Source organism: Salmo salar, chromosome 07, assembly GCF_965601325.2.
Source record: "Salmo salar chromosome 07, fSalSal1, whole genome shotgun sequence".
NCBI classification, from domain to species: Eukaryota; Metazoa; Chordata; class Actinopteri; order Salmoniformes; family Salmonidae; genus Salmo; species Salmo salar.
In genome coordinates, this window is record NC_138297.1 from 30,442,209 (window position 1) to 30,468,295 (window position 26,087).

At 41.6% G+C, this 26,087-nt stretch overlaps 1 protein-coding gene across 1 annotated transcript in view; it reads left to right on the forward strand.

Annotated features, from left to right (window-relative positions):
- Positions 1-25,599, forward strand: part of LOC106608958 (SH3 domain and tetratricopeptide repeat-containing protein 1) — a 32,162-nt gene extending 6,563 nt beyond the window's left edge. The window contains exons 5-20 of the mRNA XM_014207214.3: positions 16-159; positions 1,839-2,037; positions 11,219-11,295; positions 11,568-11,766; positions 12,073-12,203; positions 12,329-12,370; positions 12,543-13,922; positions 14,036-14,144; positions 14,258-14,318; positions 15,595-15,787; positions 20,190-20,370; positions 20,481-20,631; positions 20,728-20,850; positions 21,492-21,642; positions 22,509-22,705; positions 23,079-25,599. Coding sequence (XP_014062689.2) covers positions 16-159; positions 1,839-2,037; positions 11,219-11,295; positions 11,568-11,766; positions 12,073-12,203; positions 12,329-12,370; positions 12,543-13,922; positions 14,036-14,144; positions 14,258-14,318; positions 15,595-15,787; positions 20,190-20,370; positions 20,481-20,631; positions 20,728-20,850; positions 21,492-21,642; positions 22,509-22,705; positions 23,079-23,357 — 3,617 coding nt within the window. The 3' untranslated portion in view covers positions 23,358-25,599. The remainder of the gene's footprint in view (positions 1-15; positions 160-1,838; positions 2,038-11,218; positions 11,296-11,567; positions 11,767-12,072; positions 12,204-12,328; positions 12,371-12,542; positions 13,923-14,035; positions 14,145-14,257; positions 14,319-15,594; positions 15,788-20,189; positions 20,371-20,480; positions 20,632-20,727; positions 20,851-21,491; positions 21,643-22,508; positions 22,706-23,078) is intronic.
- Positions 25,600-26,087: the final 488 nt, after the last annotated feature.

The following is a 26,087-nucleotide window of genomic DNA, read 5'->3' on the forward strand; positions in this document are numbered from 1 at the left end:
AACTCTGTTGTCCAGGCTTTCTGGGTCAGTGCATGGAGAACCTGCTCCTAGACCAGGATTTCTGGTTGAGCTCTATGGACGAGAAGAACGTGGGCATAGAGATCTCTATCCAAGAGGACACTCTCAACCTAATGTACAAAGGCATCCTCATGCAAGAGGGTAACTCTCTAACTCTCTACTCATTCCTAAAATGTTGCTGTTAATTTTAACATGAAGATATCTGACTGACAGCTTTTTTCTATGTTTGCAATGTACATTGTTGTTGCCCAACTCAGTGGCCTTATGGTTAGAGTGTCCGACCTAAGATTGGAAGGTTGGGACTTCAATCCCTAGTCCAATCATGCCAAGTCCTCAAAAAAATAAGCTTATAGTGTTATAAGATGGTACAGTTATCCCAGCTAGCATATAACGTTCTGAAAACCATATGTTTCTGAGAGCGTGGTTGTCCTATGGTTATTTTGCATACAAACTTCCCACAATGTTCTGGGAATGGTGCAGGATACCCAGCTGAGGACCATATGTTTCTTCGGTGGGAATTTCAGTACTTATGCATAACGTTTTCTACAGGTTTCCTCGTGGTTCTATTCAAAGTCATGTTCTCAGAACGTTCAGAGGAAGTTAAGAAACAATATTCTTCTGTTGGAATTTCAATACTTCAGCATGTTTTCTGCAGGTTTTCCTCATGTCTCTATTTAAAGTCATGTTCTCAGAACATTAAGAAAACTTTCCATAAAAACACAAAATATTAGTAACGTTCAAAGGACGTTCTAAGAATGTTATTTGAAAATACATATATTTCGTTCCCAGCATCAACAAAACTCTCTCAATTCTCCATCTTGTTAAGTGTGTTCAGGTGTGTTGGCCGCGCCTTCTAATTGGCCACACCTGATCTCAATGAGTGCTTGTTTCCTTTGAAAAGGGGTCTGTTGAATAGACTGAAATGAACAGCTTTGTATGAGTTAAAAAAAGCATGGCATGCTAGGTCCATCCTTGTGGCGCAGTGGACTAATTCCATGAGTAGAGAACAGAAGATCATAGGTTTGAATCTGTGTTTGCATGATTAATGCCTAAGCAAATTCATTTATATCGGTACTTGGAGTTCAAAACAGTTAATTTAAGCTAGCATTGTTATCAGAATTGTTATTAAAATGTTCTCAGAACGTTATTTAATTACCATCAAATAACCTATAATTTCTATTCTCAGAACGTTAATAAAACCTCCCAGGAAAACATTTAGGGAAACATAGTAAATAGTTCTTGGAGCCTTCCTGCAACCTAAAAATGTATGTTCCTAGTACAGGCGAAACGTTAAAAAACTTTTATTTTTACCGGTGTCACGCCTTGATCATAGAGAGCCCTCGGGATTCTCTATGGTGTTTTAGGTCAGGGTGTGACTAGGAGGATTTCTAGTGAGTTTATTTCTATGTTGGTGTATGTGTATGGTTCCCAATTAGAGGCAGCTGAGAATCGTTACCTCTAATTGGGGTTCATACTTAGTGTGTTCTTTTTCCCACCTGCAATGTGGGATATTGTTTGTGTGTGCGCTACATAGTGCACGTTCGTTAATTTTTTGTTGTTTTGAAGTTTCACTGTAATAAATATGTGGAACTCTACTCACGCTGCGCCTTGGTCCGATTATTTACATAACGATCATGACAACCGGTCAGGAAACATATGACTTTGTTCCCAGAACCAATGGGAAACCAAAAACGTACATTCCCACAACTTCCAAGGAACAAAATTTGCTAGCTGGGATTTTATCAGATATTAGGTACAATGTTATACATTCCTAGAAGCTCTTCAAATAAAATATTACCAAATCTCTTCCCCTCTCTTAGGTTCCTTCTTCGCCAGCTGCAGTTCCACCCAGATGTTTGACAGCTCCACCTCTGGTAGTGACCTCTACCTGGAGCAGGGGGACATAGCCCTGTTCGAGCCCCCGTTCTTGGGGTCGGGGTGGACTGTACTGTCCCTGGGGGATGGAGCCCGGGGGACCAAGCCCAAACCAGCCCTGGAGCCCGTCATACCCTTCCACCAGTCAGTAAAATATATAATTTCAGCATTGTTAATATTCTGCAATATAAATATATATACAGTACCAGTCAAAAGTTTAGACATCTACTCATTCAAGGATTTTTCTTTATTTTTACTATTTTATACATTGTAGAATAATAGTGAAGACATCAAAACTATGAAATAACCCATGGAATCATGTAGTAACCAAAAAAGTATTAAATAAATCAGGATATATTTTAGATTCTTCAAAGTAGCCACCCTTTGTCTTGATGACAGCTTTGCACACTCTTGGCATTCTCTCAACCAGCTTCACCTGGAATGCTTTTCCAACAGTCTTGAAGGAGTTCCAACATACGCTGACTACTTGTTGGCTGCTTTTCCTTCACTCTGCGGTCCAACTCATCCTAAACCATCTCAATTGGTTGAGTTTAGGTGATTGTGGAGAACAGGTCATCTGATGCAGCACTCCATCACTCTCCTTCTTGGTCAAATAGCCCTTACACAGCCTGGAGGTGTGTTGGGTCATTGTCAGTGGTGTAAAGTACTTAAGTAAAAATACTTTAAAGTACTACTTAAGTCATTTTTTGGGGTATCTGTACTTTACTATTTATATTTTTGACAACTTTTACTTTTACTGCACTACATTCTTAAACTTCATACGACACCAATCCCGTCAGCGGGACTGAGTTTGACAATAGCCAGTGAAAAATCAGAGCGCCAAATTCCAAACCACAAATCTAATAATTTCAATTTCTCAAACATACGACTATTTTACACCATTTTATAGATACACTTCTCCTGAATCGAACCACGTTGTCCGATTTCAAAAAGGCTTTACAGCAAAAGCAAAACATTAGATTATGTTAGGAGAGTACATAGACACAAATAACCACACAGCCATTTTCCAAGCAACTAGATGCATCACAAATACCCAAAACACAGCTAAATGAAGCACTAACTTTTGACGATCTTCAACAGATGACACTCCTAGGACATCATGTTACACAATACATGCATTTTTTGTTCGATCAAGTTGATATTTATATCCAAAAACAGCATTTTACATTGGTGCGTGACGTTCAGAAAAAATTGCTTCCAATACTGCCGGTGAATCAGCACAACAATTTACAAAAATACTCGTCATAAACGTTGATAAAATAATAAACTGTCATTCAAAGAATGTGACAGATTTCAAAAAAGCTTCAAGAGGAAAGCACACTGCAATAATCTGAGTACTGCGCTCAGAAAAATACACTAGGCAATACAGATACCCGCCATTTTGGAGTCATCTAAAATCATAAATAGCATTAGAAATATTCATTTACCTTTGATGATCTTCATCAGAAGGCACTTCCAGGAATCCCAGGTCCACAATAAATGTTGTTTTGTTCGATAAATTCCATAATTTATGTACAAATACCTCCTTGTTGTTAGAGCGTTCAGTTAGCTACTCCAAATGTAGGAAGCGCGTGGAAAATGTCACGACGAAAAGTAAAAAAAGTTCTATTTACGTTCGTTCAAACATGTCAAACATTGTAAAGCATCAATCTTTAGGGCCTTTTTAACTTAGAATTTCAATAATATTCCAACCGGATGATTCCAGTGTCTTGAAAAATGTTTTGGAACACAGCTACCTCTCACGTGAACACGCGCCAATGAACTGATGTCCTTCCCTGGGTCACCAACTTCCCAGCCATCTTGTTCGCTCTCTGTTCATCATAGAAGCCTCAAACAACTTTCTAAAGACTGTTGACATCTAGTGGAAGCCTTAGGAAGTGCAAAATGAATCCTTAGTCACTGTGTGTTCGATAGGCAATGACTTGGAAAGATTCCACGCATCAGATTTCCACTTCCTGGTAGGATTTTTCTCAGGTTTTTGCCTGCCATATGAGTTCTGTTATACTCACAGACATAATTCAAACAGTTTTAGAAACTTCAGAGTGTTTTCTGTCCAAATCTACTAATAACCTCTATGGGCTAGGTGGGACGCTAGCGTGCCACCCGTGGTGCACTCCATCAACAGCAGGTGCATTTCAAGAGCGGCAAATTTGAATCCAAATAAATGTCAAAATTCAAATTTTTCAAACATACAACTATTTTACACCCTTTGAAAGATAAACATCTCCTTAATCTAACCACGTTTTACGATTTCAAAAAGGTTTTACGGCGAAAGCATAAATTTAGAGTATGTTAGGACAGTACATTTACAAGAGTTGTGTGTAATGTTTTGTCAATTCAAAGACAGGGTCACCAAAACCATAAAACCAGCTAAAATGATGCACTAACCTTTTACAATCTCCATCAGATGACACTCCTAGGACATTATGTTAGACAATGCATGCATTTTTAGTTCTATCAAGTTCATATTTATATCCAAAAACAGCGTTTTACTATGGCATTGATGTTGAGGAAATCGTTTCCCTCCAATAACCGGCAGTCAAGTCAGCGTCACAAATTAAATAATTAAAATTAGAAAACATTGGTAAAATATTATATTGTCATTTAAAGAATTATAGATTTACATCTCTTGAACGCAATCAACTTGCCAGATTTAAAAATAACCTTACTGGGAAATCACACTTTGCAATAATCTGAGCACTGCGCCCAGAAAAATACGCGTTGCGATACAGACTAGACGTCATGTTGGGGAGATCTAAAATCGAAAATACTATGTAAATAATCCATTACCTTTGATTCTCTTCATCAGATGTCACTTCCAGGTATCACAGGTCCATAACGAATGTAGTTTTGTTCAAAAAAGCTCATAATTTATGTCCAAAAATCTCCGTCTTGTTAGCACATGATCTAAGCCAGCCGGACTTCTCGTCATGAACGAGGGGAAAAAATATATTTACGTTCGTTCAAACATGTCAAACGTTGTATAGCATAAATCATTAGGGCCTTTTTTAACCAGAACATGAATAATATTCAAGGTGGACGAATGCATACTCTTTTATAACGTATTGGAACGAGGGTACCCAACATGAACTCGCGCGCCAGGTGTCTAATGGGACATCATCGTTCCATGGCTCTTGTTCGGTCAGATCTCCCTCCAGAAGACTCAAAACACTTTGTAAAGGCTGGTGACATCTAGTGGAAGCAATAGGAAGTGCCAAAATATTCCTCAGCCCCTGTGTTTTTCAATGGGATAGGTTTAAAGGCAATACAACACATCAGGTATCCACTTCCTGTCAGAAAATGTCTCAGGGTTTTGCCTGCCAAATGAGTTCTGTTATACTCACAGACACCATTCAAACAGTTTTAGAAAATTTAGGGTGTTTTCTATCCATATGTAATAAGTATATGCATATTCTAGTTACTGGGTAGGAGTGGTAACCAGATTAAATCGGGTATGTTTTTTTATCCAGCCGTGTCAATACTGCCCCCTAGCCCTAACAGGATAATATGCATATCCTAGCTTCTGAGTTTGAGTAGGAGGCAGTTTAATATGGGCACGTATTTCATCCGAAAGTGACAATACTGCCCCCTATGCGATTGGTGTCGTAAGAGGTTAAAGACAATAATGTACTTTTTACTCCATACATTTCCCTGACACCCAAAAGTACTCGTTACATTTTGACAGGAAAATTGTCAAATTCAGGCCCTTATCAAGAAAACCTCCCTGGTTATCCCTACTGCCTCTGATCTGGCGGACTCACTAAACACAAATGGTTCGCTTGTAAATTAATGTCTAAGTGTTGGAGTGTGCCCCTGGCTATCCATACATTTTAAAAAACAATAAAATTGTGTTGTCTGGTTTGCATAATTTAAGGAATTTGAAATTAATAATTATTTTACGTTTGATACTAAAGTATATTTAGCAATTCAATTTACTTTTGATACTTAAGTATATTTAAAACCAAACACTTTTAAGACGTTTACTCAAGTAGTATTTTCCTGGGTGACTTACACATGTTCTATTAAGGTATCTTTTCTTTTACTCAAGTATGCCATTTGAGTACTTTCTCCACCACTGGCCATTGTCCTGTTGAAAAACAAATGATAGTCCCATTAACTTCTCTAGGGCCAGTGAGACGATTTCGTCCCACCTACGTAACAGCCAGTGGAATCCCGTGGCGCGTTATTCAAATACCTTAGAAATGCTATTACTTCTATTTCTCAAACATATGACTATTTTACACCATTTTAAAGACAAGACTCTCGTTAATCTAACCACACTGTCCGATTTCAAAAAGGCTTTACAACGAAAGCAAAACATTAGATTATGTCAGCAGAGTACCCAGCCAGAAATAATCAGACACCCATTTTTCAAGCTAGCATATAATGTCACATAAACCCAAATCACAGCTAAATGCAGCACTAACCTTTGATGATCTTCATCAGATGACAATCTTAGAACATTATGTTATACAATACATGCATGTTTTCTTCATTCAAGTTCATATTTATATCAAAAACCAGCTTTTTACATTAGCATGTGACGTTCAGAACTAGTATACCCCCTGCAAACTTCCGGTGAATTTACTAAATTACTCACGATAAACGTTCACAAAAAACATAACAATTATTTTAAGAATTATAGATACAGAACTCCTCTATGCACTCGCTATGTCCGATTTTAAAATAGCTTTTCGGTGAAGGCACATTTTGCAATATTCTAAGTAGATAGCCCGGCATCACAGGGCTAGCTATTTAGACACCCAACAAGTTTAGCCCTCACCAAAGTCAGATTTACTATAAGAAAAATGTTATTACCTTTGCTGTTCTTCGTCAGAATGCACTCCCAGGACTTCTATTTCAATAACAAATGTTGGTTTGGTTCAAAATAATCCATAGTTATATCCAAATAGTGGCGTTTTGTTCGTGCGTTCAAGACACTATCCGAAAGGGTAAAGAAGGGTGACGCGCACGACGCGTTTCGTGACAAAGAAATTCTAAATATTCCATTACCGTACTTCGAAGCATGTCAACCGCTGTTTAAAATCAATTTTTATGCCATTTTTCTTGTAAAAAAGCGATAATATTCCGACCGGGAAATCGTGTTTTAGTACAAAGAGAGAGAAAATAAAAACATGGCGTCGCCCCGTGCACGCGCCTCAGTCTGATGGTCCTCTGATAGAGCACTTACCAAAGGCGCTAATGTTTTTCAGCCTGGGGCTGGAATTACATCATTCAGCTTTTTCCCGGGTTCTGAGAGCCTATGGGAGCCGTAGGAAGTGTCACGTTACAGCAAAGATCCTAAGTTTTCAATAAACAGAGCCAAGAAGCCCAAGGAATGGTCAGAGAGGGTACTCCCTGAACAGAATCCTCTCAGGTTTTTGCCTGCCATATGAGTTCTGTTATACTCACAGACACCATTCAAACAATTTTAGAAACTTTAGGGTGTTTTCTATCCAAAGCCAATAATTATATGCATATTCTAGTTTCTGGGCATTAGTAATAACCAGATTAAATCGGGTACGTTTTTTATCCGGCCGTGTAAATACTGCCCCCTAGCCCTAACAGGTTAAGCGCAACCCAGATGGGATAGCGTTTCGCTCCAGTATAGTGTGGAATGCTAGTCAAGTGTGCCTTGAATTCTAAATAAATCACAGACAGTGTCACCAGATAAGCACCATCACACCTCCTCCTCCATGCTTCATGGTGGGAACCACACATGCGGCGATCGTCCGTTCACCTACTCTGCTTCTCACAAAGACACGGAGGTTCGAACCAAAAATCTCCAATTTGGACTCATCAGACCAAAGACAGATTTCCATCGGTCTAATGTTCATTACTCATATTTCTTGGCCCAAGCAAGTCTCTTCTTCTTATTGGTAGTTGTAGTAATTTCTCTGCAGCAATTCAACAATGAAGGCCTGATTCGCGCAGTCTCCTTTGAACAGTTGATGTTGACATGTGTCTGTTACTTGAACTCTGTGAAGCATGTATTTGGGCTGCAATTTCTGAGGCTGGTAACTCTAATGAACTTATCCTGTGAAGCAGAGGTAACTCTGGGTCTTCCATTCCTGTTGCGGTCCTCATGAGAGCCAGTTTTATTATAGCGCTTGATGGTTTTTGCAACTGCACTTGAAGAAACTTTAAAAGTTCTTGACATTTTACGGATTGACTGACCTTCATGTCTTAAAGTAATGATGGACTGTTGTTTCTCTTTGCTTACTGGAGCTGTTATTGCCATAATATGGACTTGGTCTTTTACCAAATAGGGCTATCTTCTCTATACCACCCCTACTTGTCACAACACAATTCATTGGCTCAAACACATTAAGAAGGAAAGAAATTCCACAAATTAACTTTCAACAAGGCACACCTGTTAATTGAAATGCATTACAGGTGACTACCTCATGAAGCTGGTTGAGAGAATGACAAGAGTGTGCAGAGCTGTCATCAAGGCAGAGGGTGGCTACTTTGAAGAATCTCAAATATAAAATATATTTTCAATTGTTTAACACTTGATTCCATATGTGTTATTTCATCATTGTTTTGATGTCTTCACCACTATTCTACAATGTAGAACAAAGAAAACCCTTGAATGAGTAGGTGTGTTCAAACTTTTGACTGGTACTGTATTAATGAATAGTTTATTTCCAAAATGGTATATCCACCAATTTTTCACATTGTATTTTTCATCAGAAATGATTTCTTATGGGTATCTTCCGATGTGTGTAAAATATTACTGTTCTAGATGTGTCTTAAAATGTGTTTCTTTGCAAAACGCTACAGTTGAAGTTGGAAGTTTACATACACTTAGGTTGGAGTCATTAAAACTTGCTTTTCAACCACTCCCCAAATTTCTTGTTAACAAACTATAGTTTTGGCAAGTTGGTTAGGAGATCTACTTTGTGCATGACACGTAATTTTTTCCAACAATTGTTTACAGACAGATTATTTAACTTATAATTCACTGTATCACAATTCCAGTGGGTCAGAAGTTAACATACACTAAGTTGACTGTGCCTTTAAACAGCTTGGAAAATTCCAGAAAATTATGTCATAGCTTTAGAAGCTTCTGATAGGCTAATTGACATAATTTGAGTCAATTGGAGGTGTACCTGTGGATGTATTTCAAGGTCTACCTTCAAACTCAGTGCCTCTTTGATTGACACCAAATCAAAAGAAAAAAATGGTAGACGTCCACAAGTCTGGTTTGTCCTTGGGAGCAATTTCCAAACTCCTGAAGGTACCACGTTCATCTGTACAAACAATAGTATGCAAGTATAAACACCATGGGACCACACAGCCGTCATAACGCTCAGGAGGAAAACGTGTTCTGTTTCCAAGAGATGAACGTACATTGGTGCGAAAAGTGCAAATCAATCCCATAACAACAGCAAAGGACCTTGTAAAGATGCTGGAGGAAACAGGTACAAATGTATCTATATCCACAGTAAAACGAGTCCTATATCGACATAACCTGAAAGGCCGCTCAACAAGGAAGAAGCCGCTGCTCCAAAACCGCCATAAAAAAGCCAGACTACCGTTTGTAACTGCACATGGGGACAAAGATCGTACTTTTGGAGAAATGTCCTCTGGTCTGATGAAACAAAAATAGAACTGTTTGGCCATAATGACCATTGTTATGTTTGGAGGAAAAAGGGGGAGGCTTGCATGCCAAAGAACACCATCCCAACCATGAAGCACGGGGATGGCAGCATCATGTTGTGGGGGTGCTTTGCTGCAGGAGGGACTGGTGCACTTCACAAAATAGATGGCATCATGAGGCAGGAAAATTATGTGGATATATTGAAGCAACATCTCAAGACATCAGTCAGGAAGTTAAAGCTTGGTCACAAATGGGTCTTCCAAATGTACAATGACCCCAAGCATACTTCCAAAGTTGTGGCAAAATGGCTTAAGAACAACAAAGTCAAGGTATTGGAGTGGCCATCACAAAGCCCTGACTTCAATCCCATAGAAAATACTTAAAAGCGTGTTCGAGCAAGGAGGCCTACAAACCTGACTCAGTTACTCCAGCTCTGTCAGGAGGAATGGGCCAAAATTCACCCAACTTATTGTGGAAAGCTTGTCGAAGGCTACCCGAAACATTTGACCCAAGTTAAACAATTTAAAGGCAATGCTACCAAATACTAATTGAGTGTATGCAAACTTCTGTTGGGAATGTGATGAAAGAAATAAAAGCTGAAATAAATCACTCTCTACTATTATTCTGACATTTCACATTCTTAAAATAAAGTGGTGATCCTAACTGACCTAAGACAGGGAAGTTTTACTGGGATTAAATGTCAGGAATTGTGAAAAGTGAGTTTAAATGTATTTGGCTAAGGTGTTTGTAAACTTCCGACTTAAACTGTATATATCCATTGTATAGCTGGAATAGAATGTTCGTATCCTTTAAATTTGACTGTGATATATGGTTGTCTCACCTAGATATCTTAAGATGAATGCACTAACATTAAGTCACTCTGGTCACTCGAGTGGCGCAGTGGACTAAGGCACTGCATCTCAGTGCTAAAGATGTCACTACAGACCCTGGTTCAATTCCAGGCTGTATCACAATCGGCCGTTATTGGGAGTCCCATAGGGCGGCACACAATTGGCCCAGCGTTGTCCTGGTTAGGGTCATTGTAAATAAGAATTTGTTCTTAACTGACTTGCCTAGTTAAAATAAAAAATAAGAACACTTGCTAAAGTGTTAAATGTAAATGTTTTAAATACAGATCTCATATTACTGTATTTAATTCAGTGGGGACTGCTGAGGGGAGGATGTCTCATAATAATGGCTGAAACGTAGCCAATGGAATGGCATCAAATACATGGAAACCATGTGTTTGATGTATTTGATACCATTCCACCTATGCCGCTCCGGCCATTACCATGAGCCCATCCTCCCCAATTAAGGTGCCACCAACCTCCTGTAAATTTAATTATTAAAAAAAAAAACTATTTTTAAATGTTGATGTGACAAATGTAACATCTGTACAGTTCTTTAGAAAAAAATGTTAAACCTAGCAGCACAGCTTATTTCTCTAGGAGGGAGGCGGATATGTACTATTTTGATTTCTTTTTTTTCATGTCTTTCTGAAATGAAACCATCGTGATAGATTTTAAACAAATACGTCTGTCATTGAACAACCCAATGCCATGATTAGATAGTGAAAAAAAAAAACACACCAATATCTTTCATAAATTCATTAAACAATAAAAGCTCATTTACCAACATTTCTGAAAATAGATATATAGCATTTTGGAAATAAACTTTATATTATTTCCCTCCTTAAAGATGGTTCTTGAAATCCTGTGCGGAGAACATCTTAGTTGGTAGTGGCAAGCCAGCATGTGACTTCCTCTGCCAGTTTGGTAAGCAGTTCATATTCCATCACTGTACAGATTTCTACACAGTAAATCAATGTAATCTAGTTCTGTAGTATTCTTCATTGACTTCCCATTCTCCCATCTGTAGGATCATTTCCTAGACATATCTTAGTTCTAAGGTCTCCTCTGTCCAGTCTCTTTCCCATAGAATTTGAATTATTGGGGGAATTCTAAACCCACTAGTGGGGGAATTCTAAACCAACCCTAAAATTCTAATTCCATCCTTCCCTCTCTGTATCCTCCTCTCCCCATGCTAGCCACAGGCTCCTGCATTGCCACTGTGGAGTATGACGCAGGAGGGCCAGATGAGCTGAGCCTGGAGCAGGGTGATCACGTCATCATTGTGGGCCTGTTGGTGTCGTGCTTCGAGTGGTTCACTGGCAGGCTAGAGAGGACAGGAGAGGTGGGACTGGTGATGACAACACTGGTCAAGCCAGCTGATGATACCCTTTGTGAGTAAGTGTATCTCCCTGAGTTATATCAATCAATCAATCAATCAATCAATCAATCAGCCGATATCCTTTGTAAGTGTATCCTTCTGATGAGTTATATTTTGATGAACTGCGTCATGATGTTTCCCTGCAACTATGCAGCTCTTTGATATCAGCCATTCTAGTGTATGCAGTAAATGCACATAGACTTTGGACAATGCTATCAGAGCCATGGGGAATTAGATGTTCAAAACACACATTGAAGGTCCTCGCTTTCCTTTTAAAAAGTGTTATTATTCTACCTTCTTTTGCTTCATCAATCCCCTTTTAGGTCGGCGGACATATTCCTAGACAAAGAAGAAAGGTTATTTTTTAACCTGAAAGAAGAGCAGATCAAAGAAGAAACTATTGCCTTGCTGAAGAAAATCTCCCAGAATGATGTTGGATCCGTCTACAAACTTGGTGAGACAGAAATTGAGAAATGTGCAAGCGCATTTTGTTCGTGATGAACAGCTCTCTACGACTGCCATACTGTGTAAAGATGGTCAGTTTTGATATTGATTCATGAATTATCCCTTTTATTCCAGATCTGATTGATCAACCAGATTCTCCAAAGGAACCAACTCAAAGTAGGCGTATTTATTGTTTGCTTTGTACAATTTGCCCAGTCTGTACGGTTGGGTTTGAGTATTATATTGTTTTTCTTCTCAACATAAAAAAATATTCAAACAATAACTTATTCTGGCTCCTCCCACATGTCCACCATTTCATAAATAGTCATCTTCATCTAATGTCTTACAGATGGTTCCCAAGGAAACATGGACGCTCACCAACAAGCAGAACTGAAGAGGAAGATAGAAGAGATTCTACAAGAAGGGAAGGAGAAAGTGCCTTGTGCGACTGTGATGACAAACGGAACTCTGGAGGACCACAGTGAGTCCTCTAAGACTACATTACCCAGTGGGCCTCACTTCACCGTCCACCCAGTAGAGGAAGGCACCACCACCAACCAAGAGAAACTCCTTCCTTTTCTATCCTTTCTGGGCGGCTCTGACTACAAACCAGATTTTGGCACCCTCTACGGACAAACCCCAGAACTGCTCCTTGCCACTTTCAAAGGCCATTCGGATGACATTGACGAATTGGTGGCATACTTAGGCATAGCCAGGGAAACAGCCAGGAAGAAGCGTCTCCATTGGTCGCAGAGCCGCCTCTGTATGCTTTTGGGGAAACTCTGCGCGGGAAGTTCAAAATTCTCCCAGGCTCGAGTCTACTTTGAGGAGGCCCTCAGCATCCCTCGAGAAGGATTCACGGACATGCTAATGCTAGCTAACATCTATGTAAACCTAGCTGTGATCTATCTTATGCAACAAAACACAGAGAAGTACTTTGCTTTGTCAGAGCGGATTGCTGCATTGCTTATGGGTATCCCTGACTGCGTCTCTACTGTAGAAAAAGACTCTGAAGTTCTCAAATTCATCCTGAAGAAAGCGGTTCTCGCTCAAAACAAGATGGCTGAAGCACGTGCTTGTTTCCTTCTAGCAAAGCTCCACTGGAGGCGAGGCGAGGGGGCGGACGCTGTCCCGTTCTTGGAGAGACTTCTGGTTCTCTCGGCAGAGCCAGCAGGTGTCCGGAGCGTCAGGCCCAGCCACGGCTACCTGAGCCTGGGGAGACTGTACAGCCAGCTCTCCCTCCCCCATCTCTGTGTCAGCTCAGCCAGGAGAGCCACAATGCATCCGTCCGCTAGGCTAGCCGATTGTCTGAATGGAATGGGGCTAGTGCTGGAGAACACAGCCAGACTCTATGGGATCCGGAAGCAGGAAGACACCATTCCAGCTCAAGTGGCTCTGTATCTGAGCCGGTCGCTCTCTTTCACTGGGGAATTAGCTGGAGTCGGTGGCAATGGTGACCACACTCTAAGCCAGGCACTCACACTCTGCCTATCCCAGCTGTTTCAGAAACACGGGAAACTAGGACGTGCGGTGCGCTCCATGCACACTCTCATAGACAATCATTGCGGGCCGTCATCATCATCAGGCGCCACTAGCAGCCCTGAACGCATCAGCGCCCTCGTGTGGCTAGCCTGGCTGCACATCTGTGACAGCCAACCGGAGGTATCACTAGACGTCCTCGACTCAGTGCTGGCCTCCATGCCAGAACACTGCACTACTCCACAGGAAGGTCTGATCTCGTTGCTGTTTATCTTATGTTTATATCTGCTGTATGTTTGTACCCTGGCTGTTTGTCAAATTTCCCAATTAAAAAAATTAAGATTGAGGAATTGAATTATTAAGGATTGGTCCACAACATGAGAGGTGTGGCCCTTCGATGCATGGGAGACCTGCGGAGGGCGGCAGAGAGCTACCAGGCAGCCATTTATGTGTGTGAGGAGTTTGAGGACAGGTAATGATCATTCTTGTGTGTTTTAAATTTGTACATTGTATCAAATAAATCAGCCTTCACTGCTATTGATACTATATAATGTTTCCTTATTGTAAAATAAACCCTTCTCTCAGGGCCAACTGGGCAGTCGCGCAGGCTAACCTGGGGTTGCTGTGTCTGAAGGCTGGGGCTAAGGTAGGGTTGTAATGTTTTGGTTTTGTAACTTCTTCTTGTCTTTTACATTCAACATTGTTTGTTTTACCATCGAGGACCACTTTGGAAATAAATGTTTTAATTGATGTTTTCTAGTGATATCCTCTGGGATCAAATCCACATCTTGCTAGATGTACACAGAGCAAAAATATAAACACAACATGTAAAGTGTTGGTCCCATGTTTCATGAGCTGAAATAAAAGATCCCAGAATTGTTCCTTTTCCAAGATAATCCATCCACCTGACAGGTGTGGCATATTAAGAAGCTGATTAAACAGCATGATCATGACACAGGTGCACCTTGTGCTGGGGACAAAAAAAGGGTACTGTAAAATTTGCATGGATGTTTCAAGTTTTGAGGGAGCGTACAATTGGCATGCTGACAGCAGGAATATCCACCAGAGCTTTTGCCAGAGAATTGAATGTTAATTTTCTGCCACAAGCCAACTTCAACATTGTTTTAGAGAACTTGGCAGTACCTCCAACCGGCCTCACAACCACAGACCACATTTATGGAGTTGTGTGGGTGAGCGGTTTCTGATGTCAACGTTGTGAACAGAGTGCCCCGTGGTGGTGGGGTTATGGTATGGGCAGGCAGGCATAATCTACAGACAACTAACACAACTGCATTTTATCGATGGCAATTTGAATGCACAGAGATACCATGACGAGATCCTGAGACCCATTGTCGTCCCATTCATCCACCGCCATCACCTCATGTTTCAGCATGATAATGCACGGCCCCATGTCGCAAGGATCTGTACACAATTCCTGGAAGCTGAACATGTCCCAGTTCTTCCATGGCCTGCATACTCACCAGACATGTCACCCATTGAGCATGTTTGGGATGCTCTGGATTGAGGTTTACGACAGTGTTCCATTTCTCACCAATATCCAGCAACTTTGCAGAGCCATTGAAGAGGAGTGGGACAACATTCCATAGGCCACAATCAACAGCCTGATCAACTCTATGCGAAGGAGATGTGTCGTGCTAAAGGAGGCAAATGGTCGTCACACCAGATACTGACTGGTATTCTGATCCATGTCCCTACCTTTTTTTTAAAGGCATCTGTGACCAACAGATGCATATATGTATTCCCAGTCATGTGAAATCCATAGATTAGGGCCAAATGTATTTATTTCAATTGACTGAATTCCTTATATGAACTGTAACTCAGTAAAATCATTGAAATTGTGGCATGTTGCGTTCATATTTTTGTTCAGTATATATATTATTTCACCCAAAATAAAATTCAAGGGTCTGGCGGAGAGGCATCTCACGGAAGCCGTGGAGCTGTTCTCAGAGCTGGGTGGAGAGGAGCATGAGGTGAACTTTATAACAGTGCTGCTGGAGCTGGGACAACACTGTGTGAACCAGAGACTCCTGGAAAGAGGGAAGATCTACTTTGAGTGGGCTCTGCTGATGGCCATTAAGTCAAACCATTTAGACAGTAAGTGTCTTTACTGCTTACCTCCTTTTCTCAGTGTAAGTGTGTTACGCATAGAAATGGTTAACTTACGCACACACACACACACACGTGAAATGAATTCCACATGCAAGATTCCTGATTCATCATTTCATCCTCAAATATGGTTTAAGTCCGTATCCATTAACCACTCGAGCTTAGCAGGCTAACAGTCTTGTGGCCTGCAGGAGAGGTTTGAATCACTTTTGGTCACATATACAGTGTACAAAACATTATGAACACCTGCTCTTTCCCTGACATAGACTGACCAGGTGAATCCAAGTGAAAGCTATGATCCCTTATTGATGTCACTTGTTAAATCCACTTCAATCAGTGTAGCTGAAGGGGAGGAGACAGGTTAAAGAAGGCAATTGAGACAAGTGTGCCATTCAGAGGGTGAGTGGGCAAGACAAAATATTGAAGTGCCTTTGAACGGGGTATGGTAGTGTGTGCCAGGCGCTCCGGTTTGTGTCAATAACTGCAACGCTACTGGGTTTTTAAAGCTCAACAGTTCCCCTTGTGTATCAAAAATGGTCCACTGCCCAAAGGACATCCAGCCAACTTGACACAACTGTGGGAATCATTGGAGTCTGGAGGCGAAAGAAACGCACACCTGTTTAGGTGAGGTGCTGGGTAGCGGAGTAAAGGAGAGCTGCACACTCTAGGACAAGGGGGGGAGGGGCAAAGTACAGCCCGCGTGCGTAGGAAACACCGTACACCTGGCGACGTGTCAGCGTGCATGCGCCCGGCCCGCCACAGGTGTCGCTAGAGTGCGAAGGGACTAGGATATCCCGCCGGCCAAACCCTCCCCTGACCCGGACGATGCTGGGCCAATTGCGCACCGCCTCATGGGTCTCCCATTCACGGCCAGCTGTGACACAGCCTGGGATTGAACCCGGGTCTGTAGTGACACCTCAAGCACTGCGATTCAGTGCCTTAGACCGCTGTGCCAGTCGAGAAGCCCCCGCAAATTGATTTTAAGAAACAATTGGTCCCCCGAAAAATGGGGCCCTCCTTTGAATTTCAAAATCCCGATGTGGCCCTCGAGCCAAAAACTTTGCCCACCCCTGCTCTAGGAGCTCAGATACAATAATTTAATAACCTAATAACCAATGTTTCGACAGACAAGCTGTCTTCATCAGGGTATAATGACAAACACTGCAGATCAAAGTCTACGTTGAGACCGAAGGAAGCAAGGGTATTTAAATTAAATGTAAAAACATTTTTAAATGTAACCTTTATTTAACTTTCCCAGCAGAGATCCATACAGCCTCTCGTTTTAACAATACATTTTTGAGGTCACCCCCTCTCCTAGGGAGGGTGACATGTTCGATGCTGATATAATGTAGGGACGAAATCAAGTGGTTCGCATCCAAAAACTGGGCCCCAACTGGGTAAGTTGTGTTTTTGCACCTAATGGTGCTACGATGCTCCGAGATTCGTACTTTTAATTTGCACTTTGTTTTACCCACATCATTTTTACCACACGGACAAGTTATAAGATAAATAACTATTTCCCTGTTTGGGGGTGTTTGAAGGATCTGTGCCATTGCATTGAGCGCAGCCATTACACTTGTAAACTCAGCAACAACAAAAAAGTCCTCTCACTGTCAACTGCGTTTATTTTCAGCAAACTTAACATGTGTAAATACTTGTATGAACATAACCAAGATTCAACAACTGAGACATAAACTGAACAAGTTCCACAGACATGTGACTAACATAAATGGAATAATGTGTCCCTGAACATAGGGGGTTCAAAATCAAAAGTAACAGTCAGTATCTGGTGTGGCCACCAGCTGCATTAAGTACTGCAGTGCATCTCCTACTCATGGACTGCACCAGATTTGCCAGTTATTGCTGTGAGATGTTACCCCACTCTTCCACCAAGGCACCTGCAAGTTCCCGGACATTTCTGGGGGAAATTGTCCTAGCCCTCACCATCCAACAGGTCACAGACGTGCTCAATGGGATTGAGAACCGGGCTCGTCACTGGCCATAGCAGAACATTGACATTCCTGTCGGACCCTCCACCTCCAAAATCGATCCCGCTCCAGAGTACAGGCCTCGGTGTAACGCTCATTCCTTCGACGATAAATGCAAATCCGACCATCACCCATGGTGAGACAAAACCGCGACTTGTCATTGAAGAGCACTTTTTGCCAGTACTGGCTGGTCCAGCGACGGTGGGTTTGTGCCCATAGGTAACATTGTTGCCGATGATGTCTGGTGAGGACCTGCCTTACAACAGGCCTACAAGCCCTCAGTCCAGCCTCTCTCAGCCTATTGCAGACAGTCTGAGCACTGATGGAGGGATTGTGCGTTCCTGGTGTAACTCGGGCAGTTGTTGTTGCCATCCTGTACCTGTCCTGCAGGTGTGATGTTTGGATGTACCGATCCTGCGCAGGTGTTGTTACATGTGGTCTGCCACTGCAAGGACGATCATAGTCCGTCCTGTCTCCCTGTAGCGCTGTTTTAGGAGTCTCACAGTACGGACATTGCAATTTATTGCCTTGGCCACATCTGCAGTCCTCATGCCTGCAGGGACCTTGGGCATCTTTCTTTTGGTGTTTTTCAGAGTCAGTAGAAAGGCCTTTTTAGTGTCCTAAGTTTTCATAACTGTGACCTTAATTGCCTACCGTAAGCTGTTAGTGTCTTAACGGCGTTCCACAGGTGCATGTTCATGAATTGTTTATGGTTCATTGAACAAGCATGGGAAACAGTGTTTAAACGTGAAGTTATTTGGATTTTTACAAATAATCTTTGAAAGACAGGTTCCTGAAAAAGGGACGTTCCTTTTTATGCTGAGTTTAGTTTCCATCCGGTAGAGGCGCAAATAGACGTGCAGGGAAATTTTGGGGCGGTAAGTCAGAGTTTACCAATTGATCTCTGAGATTTCTGCCCCGCGAGAATACATCCACGGGAGGGTTCGAAAACATATTACCGATGCGGTCATCGGATCTCAGAATGTGCCAATGTTTGTCGACGATACCCTTAATTTGTTCAGACTGTCCTTTAAAAAGATAATGTTTTGTTTTGAATTTCCCAATGGCAGTATTAATCTGACCATTTCTGTTGAAATCTGATTGTTTTTTGCAAATTCTTTTGATTCAACAGAATTGGCTGAAGGGGAAACTGTTTTTCAAGGGAAGCGGACAACTATCAGCCCTCAAAAAATCTGTTACGATCAGTAGGTTTCCTGTAAATGTCAGTGTATAGAACAGTATCCCCACACAAAATCGGAAGCTCAAGGAAACTGATTTGTGTGTCAGATTGCATAGTAAATCTCAGGTGCTCAGAACAAGAGTTAAGACAAGCATGGAATGCCTAGGGCAGTTTTGCATCACTCCACCATAGAACAAAAATATCATCAATGTACCGTTTCAAATAATAATGTTGGGCAAGAAAACATTTGAGAGGATTGAAAATGTACTGTTTCTCCATGTAACCCACAAACAAATTAGCATAGTTAGGAGCAATAGGGGATCCCATAGCAGTACCCTTCGTCTGAATAAAGAAATAATTTAGAAACAAGTAGTTCTGAGTACTATTTCAGCCAATGTTATAATGCATGCACTGGATGTTATAATGCAGGCACTGGAAGGTAGTTCATTCGGGTCATGTTGCAAAAGAAAACGTTCCATGGCTTCGATACCGCACTCGTGTGGAATATTTGTGTATAACGACTCAACATCAAAAGTAACCAACAAAGTATTATCAGGGAGAGGATCAAGAGATTCAATAATAGCGATCATACTGCTGGTGTCCTTTACAAAGGAGGGGAGCTGTTCTGCGAGTGGTCTAATAAAAATAAAAAATCTTCAAAAGTCGATAAAGGGGCCGTTACTGCGTCAATGAATGCTACAATAGGGCGCCCTGGAGGTTTTGTAACATTCTTGTATATGTGTTGTTATGTGTTATTAACATTTAGACTACGTTACCCAGCAGGCTATACTGGAAGCGGATAGTTGAAGAATGCCTTGCATGGCTAAACATGGAGTTTTCTAGCTGAAGTATATGTTCATTAAAAGTAGTTAAACCTACGCCCCGGTTTGTCAATATATAAGGAACAAACATAACAGTGTAATTTCGGCAAAGTATAGAAAGTGGCAATTTTATGCCGTTGAATAAGCCAAAAAGTTTTTTTTTTTTTTGTGATTTGACCAGAACTTAATTACCCAAGCATTGGAGTCAACATGGGCCAGAATCCCTGTGGAACACTTTCCACACCTTGTAGAGTCCATGCACAGACGAACTGAGGCTGTTCTGAGAGCAAAAGGGGGTGCAACTCAATAGTAGGAAGGTATTCCTAATGTTTTGTACACTCCGTGTATATACTGTTGCTATGTTGACCTGACTCTATCCATCCATGTTATGTGTGTCCCAGGTCAGTTAAGTGCGACGCGGCGTCTGTGCCACCTGTACGGAGCTGTATGTTCTGACGAAGCTCAGTGCATAATCTACAAAGAACATCAGCTTGCCATACTGGCGACCCGGGGAGACAGGGGACAGGAGGGGGAGGTGCTGGAGACCATCAGCCAGCTATACCTCAGTCTGGGGACAGAGAGGTGTGTGTGGAGTGGGCAGGGGTGTGAGATGTGTGTCTGTCTGTCTGTCTGTCTCTAGTTGGCAGCAAATTCTAACATTTCTGTCCCTTCCTTTCTATCTCTGTGTCCAGGGCTAGGCGGTCGGCTCTGGACTACACCAAGCGTAGCCTGGGTATCTTCATAGACCTGGGCCGTAAGGAAAAGGAGGCATATGCCTGGCTGCAGGCTGGGAAGATATACCAAATGCTGGGCCAAACCGAACTAGTGGACCTCTATGTACAGGTCAGAACCTATTCTACTGTATTTTATTCTATTATACAGAGCAGACAGCATTGACTCAGAGTTACATTGACTTATTGCTTCTTGTATTCCTCACAGGTGGCCCAAGATGTGGGCCTGAGTACAGGAGACACACACTTTATCCTACAGCTGCTGGAGGCAGCTGGGGATGTCTTCTTCAACCTCAACCAGGAGAGAGAGAAGGCTGTCTGCTTCTATAGGGTACACACACATACACACACTGCTTATATGGGGTAGGACAGAGTGTGTGTGTGTGTGTGTGTGTGTGTGTGTGTGTGTGTGTGTGTGTGTGTGTGTGTGTGTGTGTGTGTGTGTGTGTGTGTGTGTGTGTGTGTGTGTGTGTGTGTGTGTGTGTGTGTGCGTGCATGCATGCGTATGTTTACATGTGTGTGTGTGACCTAATGTCTTTGTGACATGTACAGTACCAGTCAAAAGTTTGGACACACCTACTCATTCCAGGGTTTTTCTTTATTTTGACTGTTTTCTACATTGAAGAATAATAGTGAAGACATCAAAACTATGAAATAGCACATGGAATCATGTAGCAACCAAGAAAGTGTTAAACGAATCAAATTATATTTTATATTTGACATTCTTCAAAGTAGCCACCCATTGCGTTAATGACCGCTTTGCACACTCTTGGCATTCTCTCAACCAGCTTCTTAAGGAAAGCTTTTCCAACAGACACATCTCAACAAAGTTCTGATGTCGTCACTATTATTCTACAATGTAGAAAATGGTAAAAAAAATAAAGAAAGACCCTTGAATGAGTGGGTGTGTCCAAACCTTTGACTGGTATTGTAGGTGATTTCACCTGTGTGTGTATCCATGTGTGTCTCCAGGACCGTGCCCTGCCCATCGCTGTGAGGACCAGCAGTACAGAGGCCAGACTAAGGCTGTCTAACAAGCTGGTGGAGCTGCTACTGCAACTGAAGCTGTATGGAGAGGCCGTGGAGTTCGCCCAGGCCGCCCTGGACATCAGTGTTACACTGGGTAGGACACAACGGAGCTAGTGTATTCTAGCTATGGCCACCAGATGTCAGACTTAACTTAGCCCAGACCTAGGTTGAATCCCAAATCACCCCTTTCTCCTTCCCCTAGCCCCTCTGCCCTCCGTTTTCGAGTTGACGCGCTCCTCCGCCATATGCACGAGTGTCCCAAAGTTGAGGGTGTGAAAATTATGGAGGATGTAGGGCCTAATTAGTCCAGAAATAGCGCCGTGCCATATGGGATTCCACAATTTGCGAGTTTATCGCAATTTCACACAAAAGAATGGAGAGGCGTGTCTAATTATATACCATGTGTATTTTTGTATGTCTGATGACGAGACTTGACACACAAAAGATTAAATACCTCCCAAATGAAATGTTTAACTGTTACTGAGGTTTATATCTTGTAAAATGACAGGGGGATTTGTTCATTTGAATTTCATGTGTGTTTTATTATTTAAAAGTGGAACATGAATTGCATCATTCAAGTCATGAGTGTGTCCCAAAGTTGATGGGTTTATTGTTCCCCCTTGCCCCTTTCTGGAAGTCACCCTCAGTTTTGTCAACAACACATGACAACGGATGACCCTCTGAGCGAGTTGGTAGGGTCGAGAGAGTAGTATGAGATTCACAGCTAGTCCTTACTTGTATTTCCCTAGAGAAATCTGCATTTACAATTAGCAGATCCTCTTATCCACAGCAACCTGCATGAATGCATTCAATTAAGTTTGGTAGAATAAAACGGAAAAATAGCCATTATCAGCAGAAATTGTGCCAGGGAAGAAAAAAACAAGTGCAATGCCATAGCCTGGTTATAGATAATTTTTTTAAGAAATACTGATGAAATGATGGTTGTATATTTTGAAATAGGAAATCGTCTAAATGAGCGCGTGGCCTTCCACCGGCTGGCCACCCTGTACCACTGTCTGGGTCAGTTTGAACTGGCTGAACACTACTACCTGAAGACCCTCTCCCTCTGCCCCACGCCCCTGGAGTTTGATGAGGAAACCCTGTACTACGTTCGAGTCTATCAGACGCTAGGGGACATCATCTTCTATGACCTGAAGGTAAAATAATCTGAAAACAATAGAAGTTATACATGGACAGTTTTTTGCATTTTAAGTTTTAAATGCACTATTGAAAGAAATACAAATGGTTTTGATTTTAAAACTGATGGTTGACAAGTACATGAGAGTTGTTGAAGTCAATACAGGATTTGAATTGCACTCCTTTGGAGAAATTCCGTGTCATGATGGAGTTGACCCCAACCCTGAAAAACATAGAGGATGCAAGAAGATGCATGAATTTGCATTTCATTGTGTTCATATTCTCCCACTGCATGACTCACATGGACCGAAACAGCTTTAACGATTCCTCCACTGACCCCATCCAATCTCACCTCTAAACCCTGACCCATAACCTTTCACCTTTGACCTTTAGGACCCCTACGATGCCGCGGGGTACTACCACCTAGCGCTGGCAGCAGCCATGGACCTCGGCAACAAGAAGTCCCAGCTCCAGCTCTGCACGCGATTGGCTACGATCTACCACAACTTTCTGGTTGACCGGGAGCTCTCACTCTTCTTCTACCAGAAAGCGCGAGCGTTCGCCTCAGACCTCAATGTACGCCGCATCAACCTCTCGCCCGACCAGAACTTCAGTAGTATGTCGCAGTACAAGTCGAATAGGGTTAGCACTCGGGAACCAACAACAAAGTAACCACCAAACCACCATCTTGGTTTGAAGTTTGGCAGAAGAATGGAGAGTTTAAGGTAGAGGAAATTGTGCCAAGCGGATGTCGTATGTTGGGTTTGAAGAAGTGTACATATGTAATTTTGAGCTTTTTAAACCATTAAGATGTGTTGATGTGATTTTGCCAATTAGGGTTCTGTGCCGTACTGAACAATTTCACTTATAGAATCATATACCAATATCTACAATTGTCTTCAGTTGATGACCTGAAATTAGATGAAGTCATGGTAAAAGGAATGAATCATGAAAGACATACAGTACCAGTCAAAAGTTTGGACACCCCTACTCATTCAAGGGTTTTTCTTTATTTTGACTATATTATACATTGTGGAATAATAGTCAAGACATCAGAACTATGAAATAACACATATGGAATCATGTAGTAACCAAAAAAGTGTTAAACAAATAAACATTTATTTTAGATTCTTCAAAGTAGCCACCCTTTGCCTTGATGACAGCTTTGCACACTCTCAACCAGCTTCACCTGGAATGCTTTTTCTTGAAGGAGTTCCCACATATACTGAGCACTTGTTGGCTGCTTTTCCTTCACTCTGCTGTCCAACTCATCCCAAACCATCTCAATTGGGTTGAGGTCGGGTGATTGTGGTGGCCAGGTCATCTGATGCAGCACTCCATCACTCTCCTTGGTCAAATAGCCCTTATACAGCCTGGAGGTGTGTTTTGGATCATTCTCCTGTTAAAAAACAAATGATAGTCCCACTAAACGCAAACCAGATGGGATGGCGTATCACCGCAGAATGCTGTGGTAGCCATGCTGGTTAATTGTGCCTTGAATTCTAAATACATCATGACAGTGTCACCAGCAAAACACCTCCACACCTTCTCCCCCATGCTTCACAGTGGGAACCACACATACGGAGATCATCCGTTCACCTACTCTGCGTCTCACAAAGACACGTCGGTTCAAACCAAAAATCTCAAACTTGGACTTATCAGACCAAAGGACAGATTTCTACCGGTCTAATGTCCATTGCTCGTGTTTATTGGCCCAAGCAAGTATTCTTCTTATTGGTGTGTCCTTTAGTAGTGGTTTCTTTTGCAGCAATTCGAACCATGAAGGCCTGATTCACACAGTCTCCTCTTTACAGTTGATGTTGAGAACTCTGTGAAGCATTTATTTGGGCTGCAATTTCTGAGGCTGACAACTCTAATGAACTTATCGGCAGCAGAGGTAACTCTGGGTCTTCCTTTCCTGTGGCGGTCCTCATGGGAGCCAGTTTCATTATAGCACTTGATGGTTTTTGTGACTGCACTTGAAGAAACTTTAAAAGTTCTTGAAATGTTCCATATTGACTGGAACATTTCATGTCTTAAAGTAATGATGGACTGTCATAATATGGACTTGGTATTTTACCAAATAGGGCTATCTTCTGTACACCACCTCTACCTTGTCACAGCACAACTGATTGTCTCAAACGCATTAAGAAGGAAAGAAATTCCACAAATTAACTTTTTACAAGGCACACCTGTTAATTGAAATGCATTCCAGGTGACTACCTCGTGAAGCTGGTTGAGAGAATGCCAAGAGTGTGCAAAGCTGTCATCAAGGCAAAGGGGGGCTACTTTGAAGAATCTCAAATATAAAATATATTTTGATTTGTTTAACACTTTTTTTGGTCACTACATGATTCCATATGTGTTATTTCATAGTTTTGATGTCTTCACTATTATTCTGTAATGTAGAAAATAGTAAAAATAAAGAAAAACCCTTGAATGAGTAGGTGTGTCCAAACTTTTGACTGGTACTGTATATGTAATAAAAGTAATTTAAGAGAAGATAACGGGAGTATGAAGGTCCAGTTGTTAAAGGTTATAGTGGTGTGAATTTCTTTGAGAGTAAAAACAACATGGACTGCACACCTGGGACCCTATCCACAATAAGTCCTGATCTAGGATCTGTCCATATAATTGTATTCATTATTGTCTAAAATACTAAACTGATCCTAAATCAGACTCTTTGTGGATATCTGCCCTGACCTCTAATCATAGCCATGTCCTTCAAGGGAAGCATAGAGCCGTAACAAGCGCCTTGAGTTTTTCCTGGTCAGATCTCTAGTCAATAAAAACTACCAGCCCCCTATAATCATAACTGATGAGCCACCAATACCTTTTTTGTAATTATTCTCTGTTTCTTGCAATAAACAATCACTGTGATGATGTTTTTATAAAAGTCCACATGCTAAAATAAGTTCCGCAAAGTCTTTCTATGTGGGTTCCCATTGTGAAGCATCTTCAAAATGTCTGTCATAACTGGGGCCCAGAGTTTTTCTGTCTAACTGGGGCCAGGAGTTTTTCCTGACAGAAAAACTCTGGGCCCTAAATCTTTTGAGCAGTGGTGAGGGTGCTTGGGTAAAATCATGCCAGATGGAATGCTTGTCTGCCTTCTCCAGATGGTGTAGAAAAGCAGAGAGAAAGACATGGAGAGGGAGAGAGATAGATGGAGAGAAAGAGACAGTAATCTGCCAGTGGACTCACTTCAAAGACACACTTCAAAGACCTCAAATGAACAACATGCTGCATTGGAATTATGTAAACAAAATATGCCTTGAAAGCATGACTGCTAAAATGTAGTTACAGACAAAGAGAGAAAATAATGCTGCGTCTTGCTTTTCTGTAATGAGTGGCATATTCAGTACAGCAATATCAGAACTTCAGCAACAATTCCATATTTTAATC